Source organism: Ambystoma mexicanum, chromosome 1q (genome assembly GCF_040938575.1).
Source record: "Ambystoma mexicanum isolate Mex_15411 chromosome 1q, UKY_AmexF1_1, whole genome shotgun sequence".
Taxonomy (NCBI): domain Eukaryota; kingdom Metazoa; phylum Chordata; class Amphibia; order Caudata; family Ambystomatidae; genus Ambystoma; species Ambystoma mexicanum.
In genome coordinates, this window is record NC_090922.1 from 925620319 (window position 1) to 925633255 (window position 12937).

Genomic DNA, 12937 nt, shown 5'->3' on the forward strand with positions numbered 1-12937 from the left:
GGAAAAATGTCACCTTTGAGAGGCACAAGTTCTTCCAGAGAAGTCTTGATAGTACTGAGTCGGTGGAGACATATGTGGCTACCCTAAGAACATTGAGTCACACATGTGATTTCGAAGAGTTGACTGACTCCTTGATCAGGGACCAGTTGGCCAGATGCACCAACAATCCAAAAGACCAAGAAAAATTGTTGGCCAACAACATGTCGTTGGAGCAGGCTGTGGAACTCAAGAGAAGCATCGAGCAGACTACGCAATACATGAAAGAGATGAAGGTGGGGAAGCAGATGAAGCAGGATGTCTGTGCAGTTGTTCAAAAGAAAAGATTACCCGACCCGGGCCCAAGGAAAGAGTGGAGGGGACAGAAGTGCCTCAGGTGCGGAAAACCTAGACACATGGCAAGTAGCACATTTAGCCCTGCCAAGAGTGTGGAATGTTTTAAATGCAGACGCAAGGGCCACTTTGCACACATGTGTAAGGAGGCGTCTATAAATATGGTGGACCTAAGGGAGTACAATGGTGATTCATCAAGTTCCTCAACACCATGTGCATCCAGTCAAGAGAGTAAGGCACGCCACATTTTTTAAATTTCTGCTCTGTCGGAAGAAACAAACAGCCCTGTGGATCAATTCAGGATTGACAGGTGCGAGTTGGCAATGAAGGTTGATTCAGCACCCCCATGGACCATTGTATCAGAGGATACTCTCACGCACGTGTTACATAGGAATGTGTGGGAGCTATCTACCGCTAGGGTACAGCCATGCGGCTATGGAGAGAGCGCAATAGACTTGCTAGGTAGTTTCCAAGGACAGGTGTACTACAAAGGAAGGGAGTGTCCGGCTGATATTGTGGTAGCGAGGAAGGGAGCTTTGCTTCTGGAATGGGAAGAAAAAAGGAAGCTGGGATTAAAAATACAGGCCAATGCGCCGACAGGTGTTCTCAGAGGGTCTGGGAAAACAGAGAGACTTTGAACACTTTATTAAATTGAAACCCAGCGCTCATCCGGTAGTTCACAAGGTGAGACCTGTTCCACTTAATGTGAGGCAACAATTGCATAACGAATTGGACAGCCTTCTTTGGAATGGTGTGATAGAACGGATCAAAGGGACCGCATGGCTGTCACCAGTAGTTTTGGTAGCAAAGAGCAACGGGAAGCTGAGACTGTGTGTAGACCTCAGGGAACTCAATAAGAATATCTTGGTGGAAAGGCACACATTGCCAATTATTTCAGAGGCCTTGGATGTGTTGGATAGTTCCAGCTGGTTTTCTGTCATCGACCTCTCAGCGGCGTATCACCAGGTGCCACTAACCGAAGGAAACCAGGACCTCACGCCCTTCATCACTCCTGAAGGGACATTTAAATACCTGCGCATGCCTTTTGGCTTGGCGTCAGCTGCGCTGTATTCCAACGCGTGATGGAGGAGGTGTTGGGGGAATGGCAAATGTGGATGTATTCCAGGACAATATAGTGGTGTTCGCTGCGAGTGAGGCGCAACATGAGGTTTTGAAGCCTGTGTTTGGGAGACTGAGAAAGGCTGGTCTAACGGTGCAAAGAAGTAAGTGCAAGATTGGATTACGGGAAGTGGAGTGCTTAGGCCACAAGATTTCAAGACAAGGTATTGCACCCAAACTTAGTCTGGTGGATGGTATTTGGAAGGCTCCTGTGCCACAAGATAAAGACCAACTGAGATCCTTTATGGGAATGGCTGAATTTTACCATAAGTTTGTAAGCAACTTTGCCACAATTTCCTGCCCATTGAGAGAGTTGTTGAAGAAGTGTGTCAGTTTTAGATGATCGAAGGAATGTCAGATTGCTTTTGAGAGAATTAAGGAAGGCATTGGAGGCGCGCCATCCTTGGGGGGCGGGTGAGGGGGGATTTGTGAGCGGTAGGAAGACTGCTGTCTGTGGATGCAAGTTTGTTGGGACTAGGGGCCTCAATGTTGCATGTTGATGTAGGAAAGGAAGAACACGTGATTGCCTTCACCTCAAGACCACTGAGGGGCGCAGAGAGAAACTACTCGGTGATTGAAAGGGAAGCTCTGGTCGTGTATTGGGCTGTGATACACTTCATATTTTTCTTGTGGGGTCAAGAGTTTCTGATAAGGACAGATCATAGGCCACTGGTACAGATGATAAGTAAAGGTTGGGCAAGGGGTTCTCCTAGGATTTCAAGATGGATGTTGGGTTTGCAGGGATATAACTTCTGCATGTGTTATGTTCCGGGGAGGGAGAACATGGTTGCGGAATTGCCTCTCATGGTTACCGGTGGAGGAAACAGGGGAACCGGCAGGGTCTGCACAGGAGGAGGAAATAATAATTGCCAGCATTGATGGTGGCGCTGTGGAAAAGGAAGAGTGGGTGTTGGCGGACAAGGAGGATATGACACTGGTCACGCTGTGAAGAATAAGTGGGTGGCCAAGGAAAGAGGATATGGATAGGAACTTTGATCGCTATTTTAAAGTTAGGAACAAATTGTGCTTGTCTGAAGATGGGGGTTGACTTAGGCGGGGTTCCCAAGTCATTCCTCCTGAAGGAGTTAGAGGCAAGCTGATAAGCATTGCCCATCATCCAGGCATGAGTGAAACAAAGAGGTTGCTGAGGCCAACGCTTTGGTGGCTGGGAATGGATGGTGAAGTGGACAGGAAGGTCAATCAATGCAGGGAATATGCTTTTTGCGACAAGAGTAAGGTGGTGAGGGAGACCCCCCTTTTGCCTGTACAGGTGCCGGATGAACCTTGGAAAAAAGTGTCGGTGGATCTTATGGGCCCCATCCAAGGTTTGGGAGATGGTGTCAAGTTTGTGGTGGTCATGGTTGATTATCATTCATGGGAAGCTACCACAGGTGAACTATTAGCGTTTTTTGAGGTTGTGTTTTACAGAGAGGGGTTTTCGTCTGAGAATGTTACGGACAACAGGGTCCAGTTTTGTTCTGAGAAGATGAAGGTGTTTTTGTCAACGTTTGGAATAAGTCACATGAGGACAGCTTTGTACCACCCTAGAGCAAACGGGCTGGTAGAGCGGGCCAACAGATTCTTTAAGGGAGGTATACAGCTGGCGCTGAGGGCTGGGTTGTCCTGGTTGGAAGTTTTAAAAGTAATGGTATGGAGTTATTGCCCCACTTCCCCATTCTGTCACCAAGGTCTCACCATTCGTATCATTGAAGGGGCGCCAACCAGCTACTAAGTTGTGCCCAGGGTGGTTGGGGTTATCTGGAGGTGTAGATGTAGACTGCAATGAGGTTATGATCCTGATCACAAAAGGCTCAGTGTCAGTATAAGAGCAGTTTCGATGATGCAGCTAAAGTCAAATTGCAGGAGTGGTCTGTTGGGCACCTAGTGTTGAGATAAAGAACCCCAGATTTGGGCCTAAAAGTTTGGAGAGTAAGTTCTTGGGTCCCAAGAGAATTACAGCCATTCGCGGTGGCGTGGTGATTGTGGAGGGTAGAGAGGTTTGGTCCAAGGGGAGGTTGGTCATGAATGGTGCAGGGATGAGTGGTGGATTGGAATTGGAAAAGGAGGTTGTGGAGAATGATGCTCTGGAAAAGGAGGTTGTGCATAACAGGGTGCCAGAATTGAATGATCAGATTATGGACCAACAAAAAGGAAGGATCAAGAAAATGCCAATTAGGTTCAAAGACGTTTATTGTAATTAAGTTGTGGTTATGTGTTTTGCTATAAGGAGGGAGATGTGTTGTATTTAGTTCTTGTTTGCTTTCAATGAGGTTCCAGAACCTCTTCAGGTTCTGGAACCAAACAGTGGTTGGAGTGGAGCCTGTCACTTGCTCCGTCTGAACTCAATAAATTTACCTTGTACACACTTACCGTGCATGTGATTCTGGTCTCAATAGAACTCGTTACCTTATACATGCAAACAAACATCCTGAACAGCTTACCATGGAGATAGGAAAGATATACACATTATGACAAAGCATTCATTGTGATACAATGAAATCAAGAGCCACTTGATGTGCTATGGTCAAACATTTCTACACTGTACACAAGCTTTTAGGCAAAATGATTTTGTCAAGTGACCGAGGACACTGCGATGGAATGTCTTGTGATGATTCTATCAGAGACAACGGCAGAAAAAAACATGCTATGTCTGCATTGTGAAATTGAGTTGTTTAAGAACAGACTAAATCATTGACTCACCCTCTGAAGTGTGCCTAACATAAACCTTTAATGAGTCTAGCGATTATTGTATAGAATTCCAGAAAGACTATTTGTTATTACTATTCTTTCTTGGTTTGGGTCACTGCTCAAAGTGTTACACTTGTGAAACCCCTGATTTTTTTAAGAGGCCTGAACAAGAAAGCCAGCCACTCCAGAAACAAAGGGCCCTTTAAAAATTTTTTTTTTTTTTTTTAGGGGTAGCAATGGAGATCAGAGGGGTACCATGGGAGACATCAGGGGTCGCAGTTTCGACGCCTGGAAACCCCAAATGACTTCCCTGAAGGTCGGCGTGGACAATGATTCTCGTTTTACACACAGGCAAATAACTGGGGGGAGAGTGGGCAGACGCCGTCCACCTGGGCGTACCCTCGACTTGAGCCATGCAGTCTACATCATTTTCGCTCATTGGTGACACATTGGCACCACCAAAGCATTTTAGTACCAAACAGGGGAAACCAAGGTAGTTTGAGAGCAGCATGCACCAGACCGTGCACACCGAAAGGCACTGGTGGCTGTAGCGGAGTGTGCACAAGGAGTCTACATTCCTCTTATGCCTCTTGTTGCCATGGAACCTGCCCTTTTAATATGGTTGACTGGTATCTGGGACGGCGCCTGGCAACCGATGCTGATCAGTTTAGCAAAGCCAAACAGTTTGCTTTCCCAATTCTTGTATTTTATTTTGTAAGTCAGTGTGGATTTAATGGTATAGTTATTTACCTCAATTGACTTTCAGTAAATCATTTGTAACCCTTTTTCTGTCTTTCTGCTCATCCCTTTCTCTGAATGTGGTTGTAATAATTTGTTTCTGTTTTTTAGGAGCATGTGCGATAAATAATTCATGGCCCTCTGACACACTAAAATGAGTTTATGTCGTATTTTGTCCCTCGGCCGCTCAAAATGCTTATTTTATGCATGTATAATTAGCGAAGGTACCGCAAAAGTAAATATTAGAATAGAAAGGCCATGTTTTGCTGTATGCTTAAACATATAACATTGTGCTGTGTGGCAGACAGGAAATGGCTCGCGCTGATAAATGTGTGAAGCCAGAAGTTGAAATGTTAGGTCTCCACAGTGTCATTCCTATTTTCCATTTCACCTCCGTGCACGGACTGCTTTTCACTAAATCATCTACGCAGTGGGGGGATGAAAGTTTAATTAGGGCAATTGTATTCACACTAACCTATAAAGTTTAAAACCTATAGGGAACAATGTTATTCCCTTTTTTCGCCAGGAAACATCAAATCCTGGTAGGTTTTGTTTGTACTGTGTTATACTGTACAAATGTCCAATCTGTGGGCTGAAAACGCCATTGTTGGAATGTCGGAGTGGCGCCCCTTTCGGTTTCTCATAATTGCTACCCCACAGATGTCTTTGCAGGTGTTAGTTAAACAATGGGCACTTTTCCTTCACAGTCGCTGGCAAAACAACTCGACGGTGGGAAACACAACATGGTATGGTAATTTTAACTTTCTGATAAGAAACCAGAGGTGGTGAAATGGGAGTCTAGGCCCAGCGAGGCCGATAACTTAACACTCACAAGTCCTTTCCTGCCATTCACAAGCAAAACGCAGCCCTATCTACACAACTGCTGAGTTTTACTCGCCACGTTTTATCACACAACCCACACAGGAGGAAAAGATGAGCAATCGCTCTATCAGAAAGTATTTGAAAAAAGGCAGACTAGGGCATTTTGTGAATTTAATTTTGCATACTAGGACGAAAGTTAACGTGTCTTACCTTCTTAAACTACAATATATTAAGATGTGCTTGTAATCTCACTTTACCACAGGGCGACGACCCACACTGATCTTGTCCTACGTGCAGCGAAAGCTGGGATTCCTTACCGGGTTATTCATAATGCCTCCATAATGAATGCTGTGGGATGCTGTGGCCTGCAGGTAACTTCTTAAGTCAATATGTTATGTTGATTCATTCCGTGCACCGCTACCATTTGCATGGTCTTCAGGCACCCATGTGGTTCGACAAGAAATAGGGCATGGTTGGTTGTGGGGGAAGAGATGGAGGATAGAGGTTGGGCTCTTATGTTGGTGCTTGCAATACCACGAGAAACTGGCGTCTGCTTTTTGAGTGTCCTTTGATTTTGTGCACTGGGGTTATTGTGTCCGAAGGGGCAACGTCCAGTGTCTGGGTTGTTTATTTGTGGCAGTTTGTTGGGTGTGTGGCTTGTGTGTTTTGTGTGCTTCAAGGCTAGCCCAATGGACGTGTGTGTGGTGCGTAGGAGGTATGCAGGAGAGGAGCCAAGGAGCAGGGTTGGTTAGTAGTTAGTGCTTCTTTTATTGTTGGTTTCAGTGTATGTACTGTCCTATGGTTGCCTTTTGTTTGCGGTATGGTTTGTACAAGGTGTTTTTTTTTATGCTGGTCTCCATGAATTGTATAGCCAGGTTTTCTGTCGTTTTCTGAAGGTTAGATGATCTTCTGTCGTTCTTAATGCCTTTGGTATCGAATTCCATAGTTTGCCTATCAATATGGTGAAACTATTTATTTTATGATTTGCTTGACAGGAAGATCAGACTAATTTCCTTTGGAAGTGAAAATAGACATATTGACATTATGGCTAAGTGTGTGTCTCAACACTGACAGTCTTGGTGCTAATGTGTAACAAATGCATCATATGACCCTCAGAGATGGGGAAGACGGCACACAAGCACAGGGTGCTGGAGACGGCGCACAGCCTCAGGGGCGTGGAATAAGGACGTAGGCACAGGCGACGCAGCGTACAGGCGCACTGGAGGGGAGACCCTTCACAACCTGGGCAGACTGTGCACAGGAAATCAACAGAAGAGACGCTAAAGGATGTTGTTTCTTCCCTAATATTTGAGGCATTGCACAAAGCAACTTCTCTGGGAACGAGAGATGTGGACATGACTTTAGTGCGTCGTGAAATGAAACGTAAACCCTTCAGGAGAAAACTCTATTGTCAAATTCCTGATGGATATCAGCGTATCATAGTTACCACATAACTGTTAAAATAATTGTAATAAAAGGTTGTCGTTGAAGGGCCAAGACTTGAACAGATGAAAAATTAACTTCACATTCCCTAACTCTGAATTTCTGGGTTTCGGATGAACTTGAAATTTGATGGTGCATAAAGAACTTTTTATGAAAGTTTAATTACTGGGTCACCTTGGAGCAGAATATGACCATCTGTAAAGGTGGACGTGCAGCAGTGTATAATTCTAAATGCTTTAAATTATTTAAACAGGGAAATAGAAAAATGAGCGGAGGTGATGTTCCCATACACCTACCTGCAATCCAGTCGAGCATGCACAGGATCACAATTACTTGAATGGGTAGATTTCCCATGTCTGATAAAAGACCAGGGAAAGACTAGGCTGACCTGAAATGTGATAGACATGACTTAAGGACCTTTCATTGGATATTGCCTGAAGGGTCTGTTAACAGTTGAGAAAATGAGTGAGTAGTATTCTGGTGATGTCTGCAGAAAGCACCAGATGAGTACTACTAGAAAAAAGGTCCCCAATTTTCAGCACTGATGGTGGAGAACCTTTGAATCATGGAAAATGTGCAAAACACATACGCCCATGGGATCGGCCAACAATCAAAAATTGAGGACGCTGACAATTTAGAACAGGTCTTCATGACTAACCTTCTGAATGGAGAAGAATTGTTCTCTATTCAACATCCTTTTGCTTCGGTCTTGAAGAAATCTGGAATTCCATTCTACAGCATTAAAAATACCCTGAATATATTCTTCATGGATAGGAATATTCCTGTTAAAAATACTTACTTTTCCAGACCCTTGAATTCCAGTCCTCCCAAATGATTCAGGTCTCACTGCCCAGATGTTTTCCATTCTAAAGAGGGCTCAACAATTTGCTTGCCCTTTTGTAGACTTTTTAACACAACAGACCCTGCCATGAGTTCTTGAAAATTGATGTGAAGAGGCCTTTCCTGTTCTGCTCATTTTCCTCCTGTTTCTTGCTACCCAACCCAGGTCGGCACCTGATTATAAAATTGTCTGGGAAGTTTGTGAAGATTCTCATGTGCTCCAGGCTTTCAAATGCTTCAGCCACCAAAGAAGTTCTCTCGCCTATGGGAAACATTTTTATCAACTGGTTACAGCAGCCATATTTTTAATGACTTTTTGCTTTCAGCCTTTATAGAGCTATCTAATGAAGGGGCTCTGGAAATATGGCCTGAATTGAGGAGGATAGCATCTCCTCCACCCTGTCCCGCATTCCCATGGGACAAGACTGCTTGCTTTGAGCATGTTTTTGATTCCTGTTTAACCTGCTGTCCAGCAACAAAAGAACACACTGTGGAGAATCTATAACGAAACAAAAAAATTGAATGGATTGTGCACGTACTTTAGCTGATTTACTTTAGTTTATCACAAGCCCCAAGTCATGAGAAAGGGAATTTGTCAAGTACAAGAGCATGTGATGGTTTATTGTCGTTATGATGTGTCTGATACACAGGTGGGGGGCACTTAGCTTACTCTGCTAAGAGGTAGAGGTGTTTAAGACCAAGTAGAATCTCCTCAGTTTTGTTAGGGTTTAGCTACAGTCGATTTTGGGACATCCATTTTCCCACTTCCTCAATGCATTGACCTGCGCTGTGATAAGAGACTGCTGAATTAATAACTCTCAGATAAATCTAAAAATGCTCAATAGCGGTTAAATATAGAGATTGAACATAAGGGGCATTGTCTCTGTACACCTTTCATGATGCCTGTGCTTGCACTGTATGCCAGAATTCTGACTGTAAAACACGTTCATGATGCCGGTGAGCACAGTATATGTCATAATTTCCACTGTAACACTTTCATGATTCCTTGGCTGCCTCCAAAATATATAACTGCATTCCTACCTTTCATGATGCTGCACCGGCAATATATGCCAGAATTCTGTAAATCTTTCATGATGATGCTGTACTGAAAACATATGTCCCTGTAAACTCTGTCCAGGATACATCCCAGTAGTGTGCACACCCTCACCTGGAGGCATTTGTAAGCATTCATAAGTAATTATTAAATATACAGGCCATAATTAGATATTGATGGTGTATTTTCTGAGGTGACAATAACACCATCTGAAAATGTGCTGTAAATTCGGAGTGCTTAAATATGACCCATATAACTATCAAACACATTGGAAAGCTTACAAACATGTAGAAGTTAGCATATGCACACCATTAAACTGTGAATAGACATAGTAAAAAGAATCTAGTGTTGCTATGTCTTGAATTAACGCGATAGTGTGCAAAACCATAGACTTTTAAAAGTAAAATGTTGCCTTGTTTGCATGATCTGCAGATTAGGGCAATCCGATGTCAAAACTGATGCTTTAGGTTGTGTGAAAACATGGGTGTTTTCTTTTTTCTTTTAATGTAGTGCTTTTGTAACACACAATGGAATTAATACTGCTGTATTGATGACATTCAATTACTTAGATGGCTTCTTCCTTATGGAATGTTTATGCAAATTCGGATTGTTCGTGTTGATTTGTTATTTTAGGTAGGGATGGATTGCATATTTGTTATGTATTGTATAATTTGACCAATGTTTATGAATTTCTATTTGAAATAAAACATTCTATTACTCCTTGGTGTGCAGATAATATTTAAGTATGGTTGGTGAATTTACAGCACATTTTTACATGGTGAAAAAATGCACTGTAAATTCACAACGAAAACTTAAATATGGCTCATACACCTAGCAAATACACATGAAAGCTTGAAAACATGCACAAGTTAGCCTTTGTACACTATTCTATTGAGTAGACATAAGTAACGCGATTTATGTCCACCATAATTGATGGGCATCTTTTTACTATGTCTATTCTTAATGGATAGTATGCAAAATCTAATTTGCACAAATTTCTGAGCGTTCAATAGTATTTACTGGGTATCCAGGCCATATTTAGGTATTGTTGAATTTAAAGTGCATTCTGGGATGGTAATACCCTTATCGCAAAACAGATATACTGTGATCTCAATGTGTGATAATTTATAGGTGAAATCGATAGAAATGAATGACTAAATCTGTGAACAACTACTGTTTATATTCGTGAATGTTTTTTTATGTTCGACAAGTGCCTTCTTTTACTGTTTGTATTTGATTATGTAGATTTTTAAATGGTTTGCGCTAATCTCGCTATGAGCCAAGCACTAGCACTGTTTTCATTGTGTATGCCCTAGGAATGGGGTTTTCAAATGATACACCTGCCTGAAATTAATACCTCAATATGCTGCACATAAGCGTAGGGACAGAAATGGGGATGGAGGTAAAGGAGACCTGATGAGAGAGGCCCCTTGGTCGGAATAGAATGGAGGACATTGTGTAGTTAAACCCACTGTATGGTATATGTGATGAATTTAATGTTTGTACAAATGCATGATGAGCATGAAAGATTTTAGAGTTAATGCTGCCAATAAAATAATGCACTAACCATTATGTTGCTGTGATGTAAGAATGTTTTGGCTACCGTCACAATGTGTGTGATTTAATGATTTGGTATGTTTATGGCAGGAGCCTGCTTATGTTTTTTTTCTCTCTGTTGACTCTATTAAGGGCGCTCTCAGGACTTTCTGGATCTCCTGGCACCACTAGCAACTCACTATCATTGCGTCCACTTATTTTCAAGGTCTGGAAACCATACCTTTTTGCGCAGGCAGGCCTTACTCTTGCTCGCCTTTGGTGTCCCATGTGCGCACTAGCTATGGCTTGTGCTCTTAATGTTGGGGGTATGACAATTCTGGTGCCCCTCAGTAGCACTCCATCCCCTTCCATTCCGGTGGACAGCTCCATTCAGACTCTCATAGTCCATTCATGAACACGTGTGTTTCTCGTGTGCAATGACGATAATCGCCAGTAGCATCTACAATTCTCCACCTCTCAGCTGTTTCACTACCATTTGCATACCTCTTTGTTGAGATGTGGCATCTGATTTATATTTGAGCAACTTGGAGTTTGGAACTGCAGCACTGGGGATATATTTAACATTTCTTCGGTCTTCACGCCCATCTCTGTGAGTCCCATCTTCGACGCAGTTGGATGCAGTGATATGTTATCTGCAGGATTCATCGCTCTTGCTTCAAATCTGAGAGTCGCCCCGTGATCCTGCACCCCATGATCTTGCAGTTGCAGCACCTATCACTCCATCCCTCGCTCCAGCCTCAGGTGCAGACGCTACTGAGCCCTGCAAGATTGGCAATGACGGCAACCCCACAGCACGGCTAGAGCCTGCTGCTCAATCTGCGAGTAACATGTCTCTGTGGGCGTTGCTGGCAAAGGGGTGAGACCCTTTTGGTACAGCCTCTAAAATACAGCTTTTACACATTTCACACGTTCTTTTCCTGTTGTGGAATGTATCAATACATTGTTGTTCTCACTTTTCACACCATCAAGGCCTGCAAGCACTCCTCTCACTGTATGCTGAAATACTGCAGCTGCTGACGATACACCAAAGCTCAGCCTTTTCTATCTATCTTCTGATGTGGGATGGAAACATTGTAATAGCTCTCGAATCCCAGTGCAGTGGTATTTTGTGGAAACCAGACCGTAAATCGATAGTGGATAATACTTTGGCCCTGTGCAGGTCGGCCAGGATGTCATCAAAAGTGTCAGGTGACATTTTCTCTCGTTTGCATGATTTGGGCTCTGCATGTTGATGCTGATCTGATCTGCTTCTGGTTGTTTGGGCTTGGCTGAAAGTGCTGTTGTGGAGACCCATGCCATTGGGCCATCAACTCTCAATAATAACATCTTTTTCCAACCTTGTGTGCTCTTCTTCCACCTTCTTTCCAAAGTGAAAGAGCAGCGATGTTGCGGAGCCACCGGCTGAATTGTCTCGCTAATATGTAGATGTACTTCCTCTACCCTCGGGCACCTTGCACCCTGCAGCAACTCCCGGAATTCCACCTTCAAACTTTCAACGTCAGTTGTATATACGCTGATTGTAAAATGCACTAATCCCCAATCCTTAGCAGTGTGGCAGCTCAGCAGGGTATCAGTTGCTTCTGGTGACATTAAAAAAAATGGTCTCCTTATCATGCATCATATGCGCTCCTTACAACAGTAGAGGGCGCTTACCTCCGTTCCTGAAGATGCGTATTCTGGGAGTCGCCAATGTCGATAAAGGTGACATTTTGTGAAACTTTTCTGTGGGCATCACATTAACGGCAGCTCACGTGCCAATGAGCACCGGGTCATTGGTTGATAGAATCTGTACTGCAGAGTTCGGTCTTCTGCATCGAAAAGGTCATCTATAACTTCGATTTCCAGGAGTCATCTATAACTTCGGCTTCCAGTAGCTGTTATGATACCACTACAACTCAGGCTGGGCGTCCTCTCCCTTGACTCGACAGTCTTTGTGGTGGAGGTGGCAGCCATACTGCCCTGCATATGCTTGCAAGGCCATTTTCTTTTCCGCACCATCCACATTGGCAGCCATTTGCTTGGCAACATTGAGCATGCAGATGTGCACCCCGCATTGCCCACAGGAGGTCTTTGCCACTGCTTGCTTTTGATGGGGGGGAGCATGTCTCGACCTCACCTTGCCTCTCCCCCCTTGAGCTCCTGGGGATTTATCGGTTTTAGGGCGTGTGCCACCTCAAGCTTTAATACCTTGATGACATCTTCCATATGTGCTGCTCTTGTGCTCTCGGCCTAGTTCATGTATCCTTAGGAGGGGAAATCCGGGTTAGTTTAATATTTGTTTTCTCAACTGGGAAGAGAAACATTTCTGAAAGTCCTGGCCCCGTATCTCCCCTTCTTTGTCTGTGA

General features: G+C 43.7%; 1 protein-coding gene across 1 annotated transcript in view; it reads left to right on the forward strand.

The window, feature by feature from the left end:
- DPH5 (diphthamide biosynthesis 5) overlaps window positions 1–12937 on the forward strand; it is an 843469-nt gene that overhangs the window by 290274 nt on the left and 540258 nt on the right. Inside the window, exon 3 of the mRNA XM_069641565.1 lies at window positions 5960–6068. Within this exon, the coding sequence (XP_069497666.1) occupies window positions 5960–6068 (109 nt within the window). The remainder of the gene's footprint in view (window positions 1–5959; window positions 6069–12937) is intronic.